Source organism: Oncorhynchus kisutch, linkage group LG19 (genome assembly GCF_002021735.2).
Source record: "Oncorhynchus kisutch isolate 150728-3 linkage group LG19, Okis_V2, whole genome shotgun sequence".
Lineage (NCBI taxonomy): Eukaryota > Metazoa > Chordata > Actinopteri > Salmoniformes > Salmonidae > Oncorhynchus > Oncorhynchus kisutch.
In genome coordinates this window covers 35,155,553-35,177,541 of record NC_034192.2, presented here as the reverse complement: position 1 = coordinate 35,177,541, position 21,989 = coordinate 35,155,553, and the positions used below count along the sequence as shown (strand labels likewise).

Sequence of the window (21,989 nt, the reverse complement as noted above, 5' to 3'; positions counted from 1 at the left end):
TTCTGGTAATCCGACCAATATGCGGTGGTACTTAATGAATATGATGTCAGTTCGGTTGTCATCTGAGACATTCTCATCAATGATAAGATGACAAACTCTTCAGTGGAAAGTCTACACAGAGTTATCGGATTCACATGGAATTGTTGTTCAATTTAAATGTTTGAATATGAAATTATTCGTGATGGGATGAAATGTGATTTTAGCTTCTAAAATGTGAGATTTGGGTTTTCATAAGATTGAGCAGAGCCCTATCAGTGGCCCGCCCCTGTGAAGGGACATGGGCTATAGAACTTTTCGAATACGCCCTCTTCTCCCTTCCTATATAAGCCTTTGACGACAATATAACCTCCTGTTCCGAGAACGACGGTCCGATGTCAGAATGGTTCAGATAATAACTACAGAACGAAGCCAACATCAACATGAGCTTTGGTTGCGAATGGTATGAACTTTGAACTCTTATTTACTACAGAAGTGATACCTCCTAGCCGTTGAGTTAGCAAGGAACAGACAGAGTATCCCGTCTACCACACAACGACCTTACTACAACGTATTCAATTTACCAGCAGAGACATTCTTCAAAGGACTTGGTTGGGCAACACGGCATTCCATCTACCACCAACCTACCGAAGCGCAGCTCAGAGTAAATATTTATTGCATCTTCCTTTTCCAAATGGACGGTAATTTAGAATGCATAAGATACTGTATTTACGATGGCACAGCTTCGCCCTTTGTTCCTCAGTCTTCCCGCTCTTTCACTCAAACCCAGCCCCTTTCTTTTGTGTAACCAGCTGTCATATCTGTTCCGCCCGCTAGGGACGTTTTCCTTTATGACGTAATTTGTAATCAAGTTATGATTTAAATGTGTAATTCTGTGTAATTAGTTAGGTATTTAGTAAATAAATAATTAAACCCAATTTTGTATTGCTGATTCAACTTGTTAGCCAGGGTTCGTGCAGATAACCAAGAATTTACAACTTTCAGATGAGATTGAATTAAGATGACGATTAATATTGACTGCTATTCATGTAAAATATTACTAGGTCTTTAAGAGTTTATTCGGAAGATAAGAGCTCTATAAATATTATTTTGTGGTGCCCGACTCTCTAGTTAATTACATGTACATTATTAGCTCAATCAGGTAATATTAATTACGGAGAAATTATTTTATAGAAAAGCATGTCATATCACTTAATCCGGCATAGCCAAAGTCACGACAGAAGTTTACATGCACCGTAGCCAAATACATTTAAACTCAGGTTCACAACTCCTGACATTTAATCCTAGTAAAAATTCCATCTCAGGTCAGTTAGGTTCACCACTATTTTAAGAATGTGAAATGTCAGAATAATAGTAGAGAGAATGGTTTATTTCAGCTTTTATTTCTTTCATCACATTCCCTGTGGGTCAGAAGTTTACATATACTCAATTATTATTTGGCAGCATTGCCTTTAAATTGTTTCACTTGGGTCAAACATTTCTGGTAGCCTTCCACAAGCGTCCCACAATAAGTTGGGTGAATTTTGACCCATTCCTCCTGACAGAGCTGGTGTAACTGAGTCAGCCTCCCCCTTTTTGCCCCAAATATAACAATGGTCATTATGGCCAAAAAGTTATATTTTTGTTTCATCAGACCAGAGGACATTTCTCCAAAAAGTACGATCTTTGTCCCCGTGTGCAGTTGCAAACCGTAGTCTGGAATTTTTTTAATGGCAGTTTTGGAGCAGTGGCTTCTTCCTTGCTGAACGGCCTTTCAGGTTATGTCGATATAGGACTCGTTTTACTGTGGATATAGATACTTTTGTAACCGTTTCTCCAGCATGTTGTTCTGGGATTGATTTGCACTTTTCGCACCAAAGTACGTTCATCTCTATGAGACAGAACGCGTCTCCTTCCTGAGCGGTATGACGGCTGCGTGGTCCCATGGTGTTTATACTTGCGTACTATTGTTTGTACAGATGAACGTGGTACATTCAGGTGTTTGGAAATTGCTCCCAAGGCTGAACCAAACTTGTGGAGGTCTACAATTGGCTGATTTCTTTAGATTTTTCCATGATGTCAAGCAGAGGCCCCGAGTTTGAAGGTAGGCCTTGAAATACATCCACAGGTACAACTCAAATTATGTCGAATAGCCTATCAGAAGCTTCTAAAGCCATGACATAATTTTATGGAATTTTCCAAGCTGTTTAAATGCACAGTCAACTTAGTGTATGTAATCTTCTGATCCACTAGAATTGTGATACAGTGAATTATAAGTGAAATAATCTGCCTGTAAACAATTGTTGGAAAAATGACTTATGCCATGTACAAAGTAGATGTCCTAACCAACTTACCAAAACTATAGTTTATTTTACAATACATTTGTGGATAGGTTGAAAAACTAGTTTTAATGACTCCAACCTAAGTGCATGTAAACTTCCCACTTCAACGGTATATATAGAAAGAGAGAGGGAGCATATACAGAGCAGACCAGAGCATGTGAGCAGAGTTAAGCAGTTGGAAACAACGCTCATGGACAGGTGCTTGCGCGGCGCTCCATGTGCTTTCCTATGCTCCGCTAAAAACCACTCCACACAAGAAAAAAAAAACGGAAAAAAAACTGACCCTCCAAATTCGCTCCAATCATTAAAAATCACTATTTAACCAACACCCATCTATTTTTGTGACTACTCGACCTACCAATTGGTATTTAAGTATCGAAACCAAACCATATGGATTTGAATGTAAAGTATTTGAATGAACATGAGAAGTCTACATGTCATATTAAACAGCATGTAAACACTCCATATATAGGTCAGGAGCCAGACAAGGAGCCTAGAAGGAATGAAAATGAATTATTTAGGCTGTATTATTTCAAGGCTATAGTCTACAAAGAAATACACGGAATGATTTGTTTCGGCTATTTGTTTCAAGTGTATGTGGCGGTTCTAGCTTGTAAGGCGTCCTGGGTGATCCCCCGTCCTTAGTGTCCCCGCCCGCCCGCACCAGGGGGCGCCTCGTGCCGACCCCGGCGACTGTCAGAGTCGCCCGTACCTAAATCTGCTACTGAATTTTGTACTAGTCTATTAATACATCTCTGTCAAAATTCATCATCTCTCCCATGTCTTATTCGATTGGTATTTTTGAAAGCGTAAGGATACTAATTCAGCCATAGTTGTCCTGAAATGTTTATTGCTTGCCAACATTTGACTCCCTCCTCTGCTTAATATAACACACATACATTAATAATTCATTTTGGTTGCCTATCCTGACAAAGTTTGTTCTCTAGAAAGTATTTGACTCTGATGTGTGCCACAGAGAGTAATTGACTCCACACAAAATGAAAATTTGTGACGGGGACGGGGGGACCTCTGGCAGGGGGGAGATTTGTCACAACAGGTGAGCAGTGGAGAATATCCTCTCCACACTTGCAGAGCCACTGGGGATGCTAAACACCCTTTTGGCCACACTTACCAGGCTGGGCAGGGATGTGGAGTTGTTTTAAAATGTTTCTATAGATAGGCCTAAAGGTTTAGGCAAAATAACCCAATCAAAACAGAAAGCTCCCTGAACGTGGGAATATGCCAGGCCTATTGGGCCAAAATCAATTATGGCCTATTGTATAGATAATAGAACAAAAATTAATGAAACATTTAGTTGAAACTAAAAATAAAAGATGTTTAGTTTATAAATACCTTGCTACGATGACACTTATCTACCCACCTTAATTCCTTTCTTTTAGCATGTGCACGTTAGTAAGTACACCATCATGCTTTTGGGATGTCTTTTCAGACAATGATTCTTTAGTTGTGGACACTACATCACCCCAGTCCCTCTCTTGCTTCTCATCTTTGTAAGTCATCTTGATTTAGCACCTGTGCGTTTGATCAGTTTCTTTCTGAAAATATTTAGCTAACTCGATGACAGTAGCTAAAGCAAGGGGCAATGCCAGCACACAAGTAGACTACAAATGCATGCTGGCCGGGCGTGCCCTGAGTTCCTAAAGTGAGCACTACTGGAGCGGGCAAGAAGGTCGATGCTCCAGCCTATGGGAATCTCAGCTCCAAATTGGACAAGCTCTAACCACTAGGCAGGTAGCGTAGTGTTTAGAGCGTTGGGCCAGTAACCGAAAGGTTGCTAGATCGAATCCCCGAGCAGACATGGTACAAATCAGTTGTTCTGTTCCTAGGCGGTCAGTGTAAATAAGAATTTGTTCTTAAATGACTTGCCTAGTTAAATAAAAAAATATATAATACTCTGGAGCAGACAGACTTCTGGAAAGTTAAAGGCAAATTGACTGACCAGACAATGAAATGGCAGACAGTGAAGGTGGGCACAAGGTAAACTATATCAGGTAATCATTTTAATTAATACATTACATGAGGGGCCAGTCAGTGGGGCGTTTGACGATGACAGGGTGAGCTAGTATCCTTCTCGCCCCCGCACTTTCTAATAGCCTAATTGAAGTCATTATTGGGATTGAGCCGTGTTGGTAATTTTAATGAGGCTCTTTAAACTGGCAGTGGAGTCTGGCATGCCATGAAAGCAAGGTTCGCTTGGCTCCCTGACTTCCCATGACATTTATAGCAGAGAGAGGGAGAGCAACTGACGGCCGCGGAAGAGACACTGAGCATTTGCACCCTGGTCAAATAGCCAACCCTGGCCCTGCTCCACTCCATCTGAACATCTAATCATCCCACAGTAAGAGACGAGCAGCCAGCTAAATCCTCTCCTCCTGCACCATGACTGATTAGGCTCCAGAGTGCAAAATGGCAGCAGCCCATCACCCAAGGCGGGCCGACACATTATCTAGTGGAAGGAGTATTTAACTCCCGCACCTTCAAAGAGTTTCTCTGAGATCCTGTCTGTGCGTCAGGATTAACTGCTAATCTACGGCGGTATTTCAGCAGTCTAACTCCACAGCGACAGCAGTGAGTAATTGCTCCAATTTATTTCCAGATCAGAGGGTTATGATAAACAATTAAGAGCGCAATTAGGCATATGTGATTAAAATCTGATTTGATTTGACACCCTATTCTCCACTCTTTCTGTCACACCTCAAGTTAAAATGTGATTGGCCTTTCAGCTTCGCTAACTATTTTTAACAAGATATAGCGAGCACCGACATGAGCGAGCCAGGGTGGCTGTGAGTGTATATGGCCAGGATGAAAAGAGAGAAAGCAGGGGAAGAGATGGCTGGGAGGTAGGTTTGAGTGTTCAGTGTGAACAGTGTTCATCGTCAATTTTTGAATGAAAAAGGTTCATTTGACCAAGGTGAACAAGGGAAGAAGACAGACGAGTATCTCCTGTGGCACATATATATGGGTGTGTCTCTACCCTCATTTGAGCCTGACAAGACGATCAGAGGGAGAGCGAATGTCCTAATACGTCATATTAATGTGTATCTTTCAGAAACAAATCGTTGATGGGTAAATCCATTTGAATTCAATCACTTGACAGCTTCCCTTTTGCAACAAAAATTGATCCTAAAAAACAAATTCCATACGTGTTTGCCAATGGTAGAAGTGTCAAGAAAGTGACTTTTTAGACCTGAACGGCAAAACATTTAGATCGAGGTACTCGAAGTTGACCCATTTTGCAGATCTCACCCTACTACGAGACATCCATGTCTTCATCATTGGAAATGATAAACGGTCAAGTTTGATATTACTTAAAAGCGTTGTATAAAAAAATTAAAAAAAATAAAAAAATGTCCATTTTTATATTCACATGTTGTAGCTTAGACCATTTCACATCACGTGTTAATGTTGTGCCTGCCCTCGGTTGAGACACGTTCTTGAATACAGGGTGGGTGTCATTTCAATCATAGAAACATTATTTTTAGAATGGCCCAATCCCTTCAGTCAGACCACTGCAATTTAGTTGGTGCACCATTGAAATTTAAAATGTTTACTTTAATTACTAACAAATATTTCCATTCAAGTCAACATTCTCTGATGTGTTGACCATCAATCATCTTTGTGGTACAACTTTAAAGTTACATTTGAATTCTATGACATCCATCAAACAACCCTGTTTGTAAGCTTTTAAATGACAAACTCAACTTGTTTATCTTTTTCCAGTGATGAAGACATGGATGTCTCATGGTATGCAAAATAGGACAACAAAAACATATCAGCACAGGTCCTCTGAGTCACAGCTAACTCTTGACACAATACCGTACTGAAATAGAAATGGCTACTTCAAGCACATTTTCCAAATGACAAAGGAAGATGACAACAGACAGTGCTGGCCAAACTCCCAAAGAGCTCATCTCCATAACAATTGAAATGGGTGAGCATCATCCAGCAACACCGCTCTCCTCGAAGGATGTATATATTGGCCTGGTCTTGGACAGTTTATACACTACAGAGAACCTGCTGAATCAGATGAGCAGCAGGGCAGGACAAAAGAAAAAATAAGGTGATTAACATCATAGCAAAGAAAACATGGTATTTCTCAACTCCATTACGTTCTCCTCACACGCGAGGCAGTGGTGTGCCTCATGATTAATCATGTGTAGCGGCAGCAGCAGACTGAATGGTCTACTGGAGGCATCAACAAGACGCATCAGGAACTCTGGAGGAGCGAGTGTGAGAGCCAGGAACTGTATTACAGGGCTATTGACTTGAGTGTTTCACTGGAATGAAGTGGCAGTATGCTGCTACTACTAGTAGTAGTACAGTAGCAGCAGCAGTAGAAGCAGCAGCACAGTAGAAGGAGTTTAAATCTTTGTTTCCATTGAACATGCCATACAAATAAAGACATTTTTATTAATCATATTTAGAATGCCTTGGTACTCCTTTCTTTTTGACAACATGTAAAGTGCTGGTCCCATGTTTCATGATCTGAAATAAAAGATTCCAAAAATATTCTGTACACACAAAATGCTTCTCTCTCAAACAATGTGCACAAATTTGTTTACATCCCTGTTAGCAGCATGATCATTACACAGGTGCACCTTGTCCTGGGAACAATAAATGGCCACTCTAAAATGCGCAGTTTTGTCACAACACAATGCCACAGATGGCAAGTTTTGCAGGAGTGTTCAATTGGCATGCTGACTGCAGGAATGTCCACCAGATCTAGTGCCAGATAATTGAACGTCAATTTCTCTATCATAAGTCACCTCCAACATAATTATAGAGATTTTAGCAGTATGTCCAACTGGCCTCACAACTGCAGACCACATGTAACCAGGCCAGCCCAGGACCCCCACATTCGGCTTATTCACCTGCGGGATCGTCGGAGACCAGGAGTATTTCTGAGGACTGTGGAGTATTTCTGTCTGTAATAAAGCCCTTTTGTGGGGAAAAACTCATTCTGATTAGCTGGGCATAGCTCCCAAGTGGGTGGGCCTATGCCCTCCCAGGCCCACACATGGCTGCGCCCCTGCCCAGTCATGTGAAGTCCATAGATTAGGGCCTAATGAATTTATTTCAAATAACTGATTTAGAAAGCACTCGTATTGCCACATTAAACTAAATTATGCAGTAGTTAGAGGAGTGGCAGAAAGGAAACATGAAAGCAGAGAGAGAGACACAGCATTCTATTCTGGCCCGGTGGTGGTTGGCCTCTGCCACTGGTGGACATCAGCTTGGTACCAATCAGTCCTTAGGAATCTTGGACGGTCTCTTAGCCCACATCCTTCCCCAATCATGTCTAGGGGAAGTGATGACTGCGCAGTGCTGTGGACAGGCTGCCTTCCCTCTCCCTCCCTCTGTCTGTCTGTCCCCACCTCCCACCCTGCTCAGCCTCTCCACGCTGAAAGAGCCAATGCCGGGTGACCTTCAACCACACCCACAGGGAACCAAAGGAAAAGGGGGAGAGTGAGGGAGGAACGATAGAGAGGTAGAGTGAATGGAACTGGAGGGCATAAGGAGAGAGAACGGGAGAGTAGAAGGATAGAGGAAAAACCTCAAATTGAACCCAGGGAATGGAAATCTCTGGAAGCCAGTGGAGCGCGTAGCTGATTGTGACAAGAAATATATGACTCTCCTTCCCATTTCTCACTGGTCTGACTAAAGCTCTCACTTGGAGATGACCCGCACACACGGAGAACAGAGAGAATAAGAGGTAGAGGGGACAAATGAGAGTCTTTGAATTTAGATGTGACCCTGAGAAGGTGGAGATTGATTTGCCTATGCACTTAACGGAACACAATGACAAGGTGACGCAAACATACTCTCCTTGACCATCAAAACAATCTCTCCAACACTAAAACCCATCCATTCGGAAACCCTTAGGCTATACTGCAGCCGACTGGGACCTGTTTAAAATGTACAGTACAACAAAAAGACAGGATGGTTTTGAAGTGTGTCCACAGGCATCTCTTGCTCTACTTGCTTCCATATATCTGAGTGACATTTCAGTAAGGGTTCATTGTGTATATCTGATATTTTACTGGCAGAGGAATCAAAGCCATAATCTACTTCCATGTAATACAAAGCCATTAAGCTAGTTATAATTTCAGCAAAGTGGCATCATGATCATTACCATAACCGATGGACATAACCGTGGGCTCCTAAATATTCATGCATTCCAGTCTGGATCTTAAAGTTATACAGCTGAGCTGATGGTAAAAAGGAGGAGGTGGCAGAGGAGAGCTGAGCAGGGAGAACGAGCAAGGAAGAGAGGGAGAGCTGAGCAGGGAGAACGAGCGAGGAGGAGAGGGAGAGCTGAGAGCACGTAACCTGCCTACAAATGAACACCACTATCAAAGTCTAGTGGCTTGGTGAGTTTATTCATGGCTCTCGTGTCCTCAAGGTTTGCTTTACAGCCGATACTTCCTTATGTGGATTATTATTATATATATTTTTTTTTGGGGGGGGGTCGTCTATTCCTGATAATGATTCCGCGTCAAGCAGTATTCCACTTCTGAGCGACTTCGACAGCTCAGAGCACGGCCAATAAGCCCGCACAGCTCCTTCGTGACTCACTGGATCTTCGGCTGACAGACCCGAAGTGTCAAATTCAGGACGGAAATACTGAGAGATGGAGAATTCTGCAGCCGCGGTGACCGTGGAATAATTTAGCAAAATGACAAGCTTATTTGACCGACTCAGAAGAAAGAAAAGAGTCTTGACTGCTTAAATGTGAACTTAATTTGGACAAACTCAAAGATCGACAGAGGGCAATTACTTTTCCCTGTTTAACAGGATAAGACCATCATAGCAGAGAGGGAGCCTTTTCAAATATTTTGGGACATATAACAAACAAAGCAATCGATGTAAGGAATCAGTTTGGACCTTCGTGTTCATCCAGGGACCATTCGACTTCTACTAATAGACGAAGTGGATCTCAATCAAGCCAGGTGGAGAGGCAAAGCAAGAACGCATGCTTTGGGTAACTATCCCCCACTTTCAAAGAGTTGAATTATGTATGCATCTACTAATAAAAAAGGTCATTATGTAACAGGTGGTGCATCACATTTTTGCATAAGACTAGATGATTAGATGGTTACATTTTTGGGGGCTGCATCAACATAATGGAAGACAAAATCCCCATAGAGAGGGGATTTAAAACAGATCTGTTGAAATTATCATGGAAAATAAATTACATTTGGAGGACATGCACCAACACATATTCACCCCCTACACGTGTAAAATCCTATAATAGCTGTTCCCACAGGTTTACAAACGCTTCGAGACATCAGATGTTACTGCTCAAGGGCAACTCAGTCACCAGGATTAGACGGGATTGTCCATTAGACTTATACAGATTTAACCCCCATTCATTCATCCAGTTTAATTGCATACACCTAATCACCTCTTTCTCTCTAATAAGCAGTCCTCTCAGTCTCACTCGCAAATACCTTGCTGGTACAAGCAAGCATTTGATTTAGTTTGTAGTAAGACAAACATTCCAGGCAGAATGTTTTTATAATGAATTATAGAGCAATTCATATTCCTTTTACCTTCAGCCCAGCACACCTGGTAGACCTCCAATATAAAGAGAAAAACACAAGTGACAAACAAGGAGGTGAGCCTGATTTCAAAATGATACGTGTGTGTGTGTGTGTGTGTGTGTGTGTGTGTGTGTGTGTGTGTGTGTGTGTGTGTGAGGGAGGCAATTCGAAAGCCATAACAGATTACCCTGGGTAATTGGTGAAAACACTCCTTTCTCCACCACACAATAAAGTAGTCTTTATTTGTGCCCTATCACACACCTTGGTCTGAGAAATCCCAAGCAAATCATTTACCTGTCCACCTTCCCAGGCCCTTTCCTTACCGGTGCAGTGGAAAAGCATGAATCAGCTACAGTATCCATTTCTAATCATAGTGATGATGAATTTGGTCATTATTGATGAGCAGAGTGGACACACACACATAGCCGTCATCCGGCACGCTCACTCAGAACAGAATCAATTGGGTGTGTTGTCAAGCCGTAACACAAACACAGGCTGACAGAGGAACGCCGGGGTTCCAGGGTACAATTTTAGACGCATATGGAATCGCCAAGAGGCGTGGTGGGAATGAGAAAGGCAAAAAAAACACACCATCTGGGGTGGCAGATTACCTTTCTCCCGCCTCTGACGGCAGGGGGGGGGGGGGGGGGGTTGTTCAGCTAAAGCACCATTTTCAATTCCAATATTCTCGAAGTCAGCGAATTGATACACTTGAATCTATTCACTTCCAGCAATGACAAATCAGGTTGTGGGTTGCAGCGAAAAAAAAAAAATCATCATCTGATAATCATATATGAGTGATTCTGACGTCTGGGCTCCTCCTCTTCTTCACCATGCCCCTCGGAGGATCAGTCAGTCTAGGTTGTTTCCTCAGTCATCCATTTTTCACTTATCTGTTCCACAAGAAGTAGTAATTCATTTCATTTCTTCGGATCTCAGAGTTCACGTAAGAAACCATGTATTTTTTTCCCACCAAATTCTGTCTGCCACTTCGTCTTCCTCACTTTACCTTCCATCCTGCGCTCATCTCCCCTCCTTGCCAGGCTGAGTTCATTTATGAACTGTTATGTTGTAGTAATACTTTATTAGGAATGTGGACAGCCAAGAGCATCAATCTCTTACTTTCAATTCCCTCTCTCCCACAAGTCTCTCCTGCAGACACTGACAGTCTCTCTCGCGCCATTGGATGACAGGGCTCAGATGAGTGCTGCATTGAAAAGATTGATGCCTGTCGTCAATCAGGAGCACACGTTAGCACACGTTATTAAAAGGCAGATCTGTTCATCTGTTCCTCGCTGGCCACAGAGCCCGCAATCGTTTCGCTCGATCAGACTCAAGTGTTGCCATTATGGCATATCTGGAGATGGTAATGATTTCATATTAAAATGCCATCGATCCCGTGGAGTGGTTGACACCCTTGGTGGTGCTGTAGGCAGATGGCTAACACTTCTCCTCAGCGCTCCTGGCTGGGTCTGCTCTGAGAACCATACGCTACAGTCTCTTAGCCTCAATACGTCAAGGAGAGGCATTTCACCGTACAAAAATCGGTGATCATTTCTCACTCCCAAATCAATACTGGGGTTTTATACAGTCCACTTAAAATATGGCTTCGCGCAAAAGAATGTACACATTGGTATTCCATAAATGGGCAAATGAGCCCATTAGAATGGCCTGCACGCAGGGACACACGCACGGTGACAAACATGTGTTCATGAACACACAAGCAAGCAATTACCGTCAAAAAACATCCTCAGAACAAATCTTAAAGAGAAGCATTATTAATATTCCTCCCAAATGAGAAGGCAATTTTCCGCTGACTTTAAGATTGCAGCACGCAGCAACAATGAGGCCGACTAAACAGCAAGGAAAACAAGTAGACAAGCTGCCTGCCTGGCTGCACTTCAACACAATTCATTATTAATGAATAAGGTAAGGGCACACAAGCAAAACGCCACAGCAGAAAACCTGGGTAATTTTGAGGTGCCGAGCAGGGTTAAAACTTACATAGCTGAAGAGCCACATTGAAATAACTTATCTACAGAGGAGTGAGAAAATGTACACAGTTCCTCAGCATGCAAGGAAAGAACAGCCTCTGACTGAAAGATGGAAAAGCTCACCGCTGAATTGGCATTAAAATGATATTTATCCATAGCAACAAGCAAAGTATGACTGGCATCACTGTTAGGTAAGCAAGCATCTTGAAGAAAGATGGTCTATCATGCAAGTGAAATTCTCATTGGTGAATGAGGACATAGTCTAAAGCCATTCTTCTGAATATAGTACATTTTGTCTTGACTTGTCATCTTTCTGTTTCTTCTCCCAGGCATGGTGCCTACGCCCCAGGTGTGCGTATCAACCCTGGTCACAGTGAGCACAATGGCAGTGGTCGACCTCTACCTGCTGGAGCAGAGCATGCTGGGAGCCCGCGGCAAGGCAGGGCCCAGCGTGTGGCCATGCGCCGCCGTGCTGCTAGGTGACCTGGGCTTCCTGCTGGCGCTGCGGTTTGTGTCGGCGGGCGTGGTGTCGGAGGCGCTCTCCCCCCGCCGCGGCTTCGCCAACGCCCTCTGGTTCCTCTTCCTGTCCCTGCTCCAGCTCAAACTCTTCTTCGTCTGCCAGAACTACCGGACGGAACGTCGGCCACCTGACCCCTTGGCCAGGAAGACACTCACCCTGCTGCTGTCTATCTGCCTTCCTTCCCTGTTCCTCATCCTGACTGGGGCTGACAACATGACGCCAATGCGAAGGAAGCAGGAGGTGCGAGGGAGGCTGCTCTGGGTGGTGGTGGACCTGCTGGACGTTCTGGACCTGCAGGCCGGGCTGTGGGAAGCCCATGCAGGGTCCACTGACCTGAGGGTGCCCCTGTGGGCCGAAGGCCTGGTGTTCTTCTACTGCTACGCCCTGCTGCTGCTGCTGCCCTGTGTGGCCCTCACAGAGCTGGGGGCCGCCGCCATGCCGGGACAGAGGGGGGCACGTAAGGAGCCCCTGTACCCCTGGCTCAGCCTGGTCACCATCAACGTGTTCACACTGGCCCTCAGGGGAACGGGCATGCTGTGGTACCGGGACCCCCGGGTCTCGACAGTGTTCCTGGGGAAGAACCTGCTGGCCCTGGCTGTGAAGCTGAGCTCAGCCTGGGAGAGGCACAAGCAGGGTGGGGACAGAGGGATGGGGGCTGGGGATGGAGCAGAGGCAGGGGGGGAATCCACCCTGGCAACACAGAGCTCAGAGCAGACGGAGGAACTAGCCACAGGCAAAACCACCCCTGGGCCGCCCTCCCGCTACCACATACCGTCCCACTCCCACAGCCACGGTTACTCCCTGTCCCACGTCAGTCTGGATCCCACAGAGACCTCAATGGGCCCCTCCATCTCCCATGAACTCTAGAAACTGACCAGAGAGAAAGACAGCTCGGCATCAGCCGTCAAGCTCATCAGAGCTCCCAGGTCAGGGAAGCATTTAGCACTGAAGACGGTTGGCCTCACACACTGAGACAGAAACTAAAAACCACAGGCAACCAACCCAGGCAATCACAGCAGTAACTCATCCAATTAGCTCACTTTGGTTAAAGGGATGATTTATCCATCCCCTGGGTCCCGGACGCTTGTAGTATTTGAGAGAGGGCTGGGGTGGCGTGAGAAATGTAAAGCGAAGAACTGCATTGTTTTCCAAGGAGCTACAATTAGTACTGGTTCCACACAGACATTGGTGTCATATGGGACATAATCCCGTGGTGTTTGTCAGTGTGTTTCCTGTGAAAGCTCTTCCACCGCTGTTGTCAGCGACACCTCCAGGACAGCTTACAAACTGAAATAAAGTTTTTCATTCTCCCAGGCTCCGACACTTTATTGGCCATGTGTAGGAGGGTATTGGCAGCCTGTCACCACAAATGGAGAAAACAGGATCATAGGTCGATCAATCACAGCTAGGGGACATACTAGCTGTCCAACTCTCTGCACATCTGAGGCAGGCAGTGCAGCAGCGTAATGTGCTATGAGGACAGAGAGGAAAAGCTATCATATAATCACAATTTAACCAGTAGCACCAGTCCTGATAGGCATATAGTGATCCTTCAGCCAGCCATTTGTCTGCTAGTCTGACTTGAATGTTTCAACAGGGGAGCCTGCAGATGGGCTAGGGTGTGTGTGAGAGGAAGTGCTGTTCTGAGGATAGGCAAGGGTCTATTCAATCTCCATCAGCGGTTCCTAATGCACTCCGCACCCAGTCTGCCTCCGCTCTACCCATTAATGCTATTATTAATTGAAATTGGGGCCCATTTGTCTAAATGCTAATAGCTTAGATAGCTTTATACTTGGTTTACAGGGCATATTTACAGAATGCGCTAACACACCAGGGTTGGGCTCAATTCAGAATTGAATTGAGAATGCCTCAAATTCCAATTAAATTCTTGAATTAGAGTTAAAGTAGTTAGCAGGATACAGAATTGCAATTTGAATGAAAAAAAATAGAATTGAACATTCTCAAAGTGAATCAATGAGGAAAACAAAACATGTATGCTAATATTCTAAAGGCATATTTCATTAATCCCTTAAATGTTGTTCAATATGGGGGGGGGGGGGGTGAGTGACATTTCCCAGAATGCATTAGTTTAACCTTCAAGTTCACCTGAGGCCTTCAAAAAAGAAGCCAAACAAATTAAATTGGTTGGTGGAAACATAAATTGGCTATTCTAAGCACTAAATAAAATTTAAAAAAGTACAAAAACTGTCCATGAACATTGTTTACAGAGAAAAGTGATATTCTTTACTATCTGAAAGTGTGACCCATCAGATTCAATTAAACTCATGTTCTATGACTGAGATTCATTTCTTTGAATTGCACTGAATTAAATTTTACTTCATGTCACTCAAACCGAATTGTTGCATCCTGCGGGGTCGCCAATTCTAATTAGAATTTCAACTGGAGTTGAATGGGAGTGTTACGAAACCGATTAGACAGCCAACTGTGAACACGGTGCTCGATAATGGTTCTGGGCTTGCCTAACGGTTCAGTAATCTGACTTGACGTGTCCATTAATGTGACAAACAAGCGTATGTGACCAGGTATTGAATGCATTTACCCAGGAGACACCAGCTCGTCTCTCTTGACCTCTTGGTCAGCCAGTCCAAGCAGATTATTATTTGTTCAGATGGTGGATCAAACTGTTATAAAAAGGAACAAATATCAAAAGGCATGCCCAAACTAAAAGACAAAAAAAAAAACGATAGGCCTAGTGGCCATCAACCTCAGATGTCCCAGCTGGGACATTGACAGTCAATCACCTTAATTGGCAGCACCTAACGTGCTCATCAAGGCTTCCTAGCAAAGCATAGCCCTTGACCCGGTTGGTTGCTGCTGCCCCCTGGGGATGAGGTGTGGAAGTGTAGGATGTTGTTTTTGTAGTATGTTGCGTCTACGTATACTCCTAAAACCTATACTACCTAAACCCATTCCATATCAGGAGTCAATTCCAAAATTCTGAATTGAGCCCAACCCTGACACACACACGCGCAGTAAGGCCATTCCTCCAGGGAGTTTCTCTGTAGTTCTGAGAGAATCGGCAGGGATGTGAACTAGAGTAGGCTGGGAGTCTGCTTCTCCGTCTCGCGCTCTTTCATCTCTCACTCACTCTCCATTTCAAACACTACACATTGTGGATGCCCTCCCCGTTGGGCAACTTGTCTCATATTTCAAATATAACGGCAGGAACTACATCAGCCGCCGCTTCAGCAAATGACTACTTCCTTGGATTTGTTACACCTGTTAAGCCCCATGTACAACCCTCAGCATTTTCCTGAGGTTCCGAAGATATAGTGGCGCCGCTCTTCTTTCCTCCTCCTCTCCCTCTTTACTCGCCTCCATTGGGGTGTGCTAATTTCACTCTGGACTGTAATTACTTCTCCCCCACCAAAGCCGTCAGGTTCTCCCTTTTGTCTCCCGTTCGCCCTTTTATTGCTCTCGTTTGTTTAAATATGCCCTGCGGCCGACAGGCAACCTACCTCTTTGTGCTCCCTCTGTCAGGGGTGGTTAGACAGAGGAGAGGAAGGGAAAAAAAACAAGGAGAGAGGGAAGATTAGGGCCAAAAGGCCGGTGCCTAAAGCAGATCGGCTGCCGACTGGCATTTATTTACAATTTAGCCTACCACATACACACTCAGAGCTTGATGGAGCAAGGCAGCAAAGAAACACACACTCGCACGGTGCGCCGCAACAATGGCATACCAAACCACTCTAAAAAGAGGGTCCCTTCAGACATACAGCTGGGCTTTGCCTGGACGCAACCCATCTCACCTCATTACCACACTCTTCATCTTTTCCTGGGCTCTTCAACACACTGTGTGGGAGAGGGATACACTTAACAGAAGGGAATCTAAATCATTCAACATGGTTCAGCTCTCAAAAGGCACCAACACCACTTATTTTTGTCTGGAACTTACAAGTATATTTTAAGCGCAACTGCCAACCGATGACGCACAAGAGCCTGACACTCGAAGACATTCAAGAGGAGACGTGTAAAGAACTTGACACTATGTTTCTCTTTTTGTTTTGAAGAAAATAGAATAGGAGAGACAGGAAGGGAAGTTGAACAGGGAGTTTACCTGTCCCAGGACAGGACCCAGAGGTGGTCCGGGGGCAGCCTGCCCTGACCTCACAATGGCCCGGATCACACCCCCCATGTCCACCTTCTTCACGGCCTTAGCGGCCTTGGAGATCTTGGACATCGTGGTCTGTCTCGATCGCTCTCTATCCGCCCGTCTGTAAGGAGAAACAGAGACTACAGAGTTAGAAACCTGAGCAGAAAAGGCTATCAACTTCACCCACCAAAGACACTTTTAAACAACTAATTTACAAACATGCTGGGTTCATAAAAATATCCCACACAGTCCAAATCGATAGGATATACCCCTGGGCTAAACCCTGGTTTTCTATTTCGTAGCAGTCGAGTAATTAAACAAATCTTTGCATTCGATCTCCCTGCGAGAGTCACCTGGTCTCCTGAAGGGCGTTTGTGATGTGGATCAGTAAGTGTCTGAATGAAAATATAGGCCTTGGGATGAGGACTTTCTCCACTGCATCTAATCTGATACCACTACCAGAGCAGTGTAGAGTATAGAACCACAGTAGCCTGTATGACTTATAGCCACCATGTCTTTCTATACTGATTTTTGCATAGCCCCCACCAGCAGAGGTCAGGGGTCATTTGGAACACAGCCAAGACACGGTCAGGCGGATAAGTGACAGAATTAATAAAAAGGAGTTGGAGGCATCATCACTCCACAGTGAGGGGTCTTTTTCATTCCACCTTCAAATGCATTTACCAAATTACCAGTCGTTAGTGGAGTGAGGAGAGTGGGCTGAACTCTTGGCTCTGCTCCACGGAAGGAGGCAGAACACATAAATAGCAAGCCTGTAGACTGTAATCCCCACTTGGAAAATACCACAGCTGTAAAAATCCAGAGATCAATGGGTGTAGACAAGAGACAAGTAGGGAATTTTAAGGTTTAGCCAGGTGATATTGGGTGAGACCCGCATTCAATAGAAGTTACAGCTTCAAAGGAGTGGAGAGGAGACCTAAAAACAATTCAGTTTGGGCAACAGAGGGTAACCAATTAGATTAAGAAGAGATGAAGAGCAGAAACAATTGAAAAGATACAGCTGAGCGCTTTGGTGTTTCAAAGTAGCAGAAACTTTTCCAATAAGAAGTTGTGGTTGTATGTATTGTAGCTGCAGTTGTTGAAGTGAAAAATAATTGTGGGGCTTTGTAAAACATGTTAAATGGCATTAAGCTGGTTGGCTAACTTTGGGGCAACAAATACCCTTTAAGTTTTAAGAATGAAACTCTACCCCTTGCCTATAAAATGTATCTCACGTCTGCCACTACATTTCAGCAGTCAATTTTGTGCTACTCATCTAACTTGCAACTCCACTGTTAAAGAATCATGTAGCAGTTTAAATCGATTTGTGAACAAGTCAGAAATCGAGAGGAGTCCAGCATGCATCAACGAGCAAGGTAATCTCCCCAATTTCAGGTTGGGAAAAAAGCAATGCGCAATGACCAAAGAAATAGCACGAGTGCTGAAACTGACAAACTGCCTTAGAATGGTATTCAACCTGAGATACACAAAAGCCAACACACATTGACCAGCGGGTGAAATACAAGGCAAGATGTGGAATTATGTTACCACATAATAGAAAATAAATTAGGAATGGCAGTGAATGTGTAATTTGTATAATTTGGGAATTATACTTAAAAATAATGAAAAGCAACATGCAACAATTTCAACGATATGACTGAGTTACAGTTCATAAGGAAATCAATCAATTGAAATACATGAATTAGGTCAAAATCTATGGATTTCACATGACTGTGCAGGGGCTGGGCCCAGCCAATCAAAATTTGTTTTCCCCCAAAAAAGGACTTTACTACAGACAGAAATATTCCTCGGTTTCATCAGCTGTCCAGGTGGCTGGTCTCCGACGATCCCGCAGGTGAGTAAGCTGGAGTAAGCTGGATGTGTAAGCTGGATGTGAAGGTCCTGGGCTGGCCTAGTTAAATGTGGTCAGCGGTTGTAAGGTCAGTTTGACGTAATGCCATTTTCTCTAAAACGACATTGGAAGAGATTTATGGTAGAGAAATTAACATTCAATTCTCTGTCAACAGCTCTGGTGGACATTCCTGCAGTCAGCATGCCAATTGCATGCTCTCTCAACTTGAGACATCTGAGGCATTGTGTTTTTTGAAAAAACTGCACATTTTAGAGTGGTCTTTTATTGTACCCAGCACAAGGTGCACCTGTATAATGATCATGCTGTTTAATCATTCTTGATATGCCAGACCTGTCAGGTGGATGGATTATCTTGGCAATGGAGAAATGATCACTAACAGGGATGTAAACACATATGCACTAAATTTGATCGACATAAGCTTTTTGTGCATATGTTAAGTGTCTAGAATCTTTTATTTCAGCTCATGAAACATGGGACCAACACTTTACATGTTGCGTTTTTATTTTAGTTCAGTATACATTTGTAGTATGCGGAAATTAGGTGTCATGCTTTAATGCAGTGGTTCACAACCTTTTTCGGTTACTGTACCACCAAATGAATTTAAATTGCTCTGCTCGGAGTACCCCTGAAGTATCCCCTCATGTGCATTTGACCAGTAAGCCTATGGTCTCATGGAGTCTTCTCAAGTACCACTGTGGATACACCACAACTCCAGAGTATGAATAATGAAAACAGCAGTTCCCTCAAAATGAAATTGTTTATCAGAAGGCCAAGCGCAGAGGGCTCTTGAAGCACTGACCTAGATAACGGCAACAACTGACAACACATTTCACAGAAGTGCATTGTGCATTCCGAAATCATATTTGACTCAATGTTCTCTATTTTAGAGCTAGGCAGCTGAAACACTATTAGAAGGTGATACGTATTGCTATTTCTGCAACTACTACTAGTCAACCTACCATTGATGAGCATGCTAAAATACTTGAGGCTGGATAATCCTTACCAAATTAGGAATTAAAATGGGTTTTCTCTGGCCAAACACTGATTAAAAAGGGGAGCAATAATCTCTATGGAACTGCCACATTGGCACATCATTTGAAGATACAGGGCCTTCAGAAAGTATTTAGACCCCTTGACTTTTTCCACATTTTGTTAAGTTATAGCCTTAACCTAACATTGATTTAAAAAAAATCCTCAGCCATCGACACACAATATACCATAATGACAAAGCGAAGGAGGTTTATCAAGGTTAACAAATTTATTACAAATAAAAACAGAAATACCTTATTTATATATGTATTCACACCCTGCTATGAGACTAGAAATTGAGCTCAGGTGCATCCTGTGTTTCTATTGATCATCATTGAGATGTTTCTACAACTTGAGTGGAGTCCACCTGTGGTAAATTCAATTTAAATGGACATGGTATGGAAAGGCACACACCAGTCTATATAAAAAGGTCCTACAGTTAACAGAGCAATGAGGTCGAAGGAATTGTCCGTAGAGCTCAGAGACAGGATTGTGTCGGCACAAATCTGGGGAAGGGAACCAAAACATTTCTGCAGCATTGAAGATCCAAGAACACAGTGGCCTCCATCATTCTTAAATGGAAGAAGTTTGGAACCACCAAGACTCCTCTTAGAGCCGCCCGCCTGGCCAAACTGAGCAATCGTGGGAGAAGGGCCTTGGTCAGGGAGGTTACCAAGAACCCAATGGTCACTGACGGAGATCTGGAGTTCCTCTGTGGAGATGGGAAAACCTTCCAGAAGGACAACCCTCTCTGCAGCCTTTATGGTAGGGTGGCCAGACAGAAGCCACTTCTCAGTAAAAGACACGACAGCCCGCTTGGAGTTTGCCAAAAACGCAAATAAAGACTCTCAGACCATGAGAAACAAGATGCTCTAGGCTGACCAAGATTAAACTCTTTGGCCTGAATGCCAAGCGTCACATCTGGAGGAAACCTGGCACCATCCCTATAGTATAGCATTTTGGTGGCAGCATCATGCTGTGGGGATGATTTTCAGCGGAAGGGACTGGGAGACAAATCAGGATCGAGGCAAAGATGAACGGAGCAAAGTACAGAGATTCTTGATGAAAACCTGCTCCAGAGTGCTCAGGACTTCAGACGGGGGCGAAGGCTCACCTTCCAACAGGACAACAACCCTGAGCACACAGCCAAGACAACGCAGGAGTGGCTTTAGGACAAGTCTCAATGTCCTTGAGTGGCCCAGTCAGAGCCCGGACTTGAACCCATTCTAACATCTCTGGAGAGACCTGAAAATAGCTGTGCAGCAATGCTCCCCATCCAACCTGGCAGAGTTTGAGAGGATCTGCAGAGAAGAATGAGAAAAATTCCTGAAATACAGGTGTGCCAAGCTTGTAGCGTCATTACCAAGAAGGCTCGAGGCTGTAATCGCTGCCAAAGGTGCTTCAATAAAGGACTGATTAAAAGGGTCTGAATTAGAGGTTGACCGATTAATCGGCATGGCCGATTCATAACAATCGGTAATGGGCATTTTTTGTAAGCCGATTACATTGCATTCCATGGGTAAACTGCGTGGCAGGCTGACCACCTGTTACGCGAGTGCAGCAAGGAGCCAAGGTAAGTTTCTAGCTAGCATTAAAAAACAATTAATCTTCACATAATCACTAGTTAACTACACATGGTTGATGATATTACTAGTTTAACTAGATTGTCCTGCATTGCATGTAATCAATGTGGTGCCTGTTAATTTATCATTGAATCACAGCCTACTTCGCCAAACAGGGGATGATTTAACAAAAGCGCATTAGCGAAAAAAGCACAATCTTTGCACGAATGTACCTAACCATAAACATCAACGCCTTTATTAAAATCAATACACAGAAGTATTTTTTTTTAAAACCTTCATATTTAGTTAAAATAAATTAATGTTAGCAAGCAATATTAACTTGGGAAATTGTGTCACTTCTCTTGCGTTCATTGCACACAGAGTCAGGGTATATGCAACAGTTTGGGCCGCCTGGCTAGTTGCCAACTAATTTGCCAGAATTTTACATAATTATGACAAAACATTTAAGGTTGTGCAATGTAACAGCAATATTTAGACTTATGGATGCCACCCATTCGATAAAATACAGAACGGTTCGATAAAATAATAAACATTTTCTTAATGATAGTTTCCGGATTTGACCATATTAATGACCAAAGGCTAGTATTTCTGTGTTAATTATATTATAATTAAGCCTATGATTTGATATTTGATAGAGCAGTCTGACTGAGCGATGGTAGGCAGCAGCAGGCTCGTAAGCATTCAAACTTTACTGTGTTTTTGCATTATTTAAACCCAATTGAGCATGTTTCATTATTTATTTGAGACTAAATAGATTTTATTTAGGAGTTATATTAATTTAAAAAGAAAAGTGTTCATTGTTCACTCAGTATTGTTGTAATTGTCATTATTACATACATACATACATACATACATACATACATACATACATACATACATACATACATACAAAGTCAGAAGTTTACATGCACTCAGGTTGGAGTCATTAAAACCTGTTTTTCCAAACACTCCACAAATTTCTTGTTAACAAACTATAGTTTTGGCAAGTCGGTT

The 21,989-nt window shown here is 43.4% G+C and overlaps 2 protein-coding genes across 2 annotated transcripts in view; one reads left to right on the top strand and one right to left on the bottom strand.

The window, feature by feature from the left end:
• mrpl11 (mitochondrial ribosomal protein L11) overlaps positions 1 to 21,989 on the bottom strand; it is a 53,718-nt gene that overhangs the window by 10,121 nt on the left and 21,608 nt on the right. The window contains exon 2 of the mRNA XM_020452666.2: positions 16,476 to 16,632. Coding sequence (XP_020308255.1) covers positions 16,476 to 16,598 — 123 coding nt within the window. The 5' untranslated portion in view covers positions 16,599 to 16,632. The remainder of the gene's footprint in view (positions 1 to 16,475; positions 16,633 to 21,989) is intronic.
• LOC109864498 (transmembrane protein 121-like) lies at positions 8,612 to 13,743 on the top strand. The gene is made up of 2 exons (XM_020452339.2): positions 8,612 to 9,321; positions 12,207 to 13,743. Exon 2 carries the CDS (start codon positions 12,209 to 12,211, stop codon positions 13,262 to 13,264), a length of 1,056 nt encoding a protein of 351 aa, XP_020307928.1. The 5' UTR covers positions 8,612 to 9,321; positions 12,207 to 12,208; the 3' UTR covers positions 13,265 to 13,743.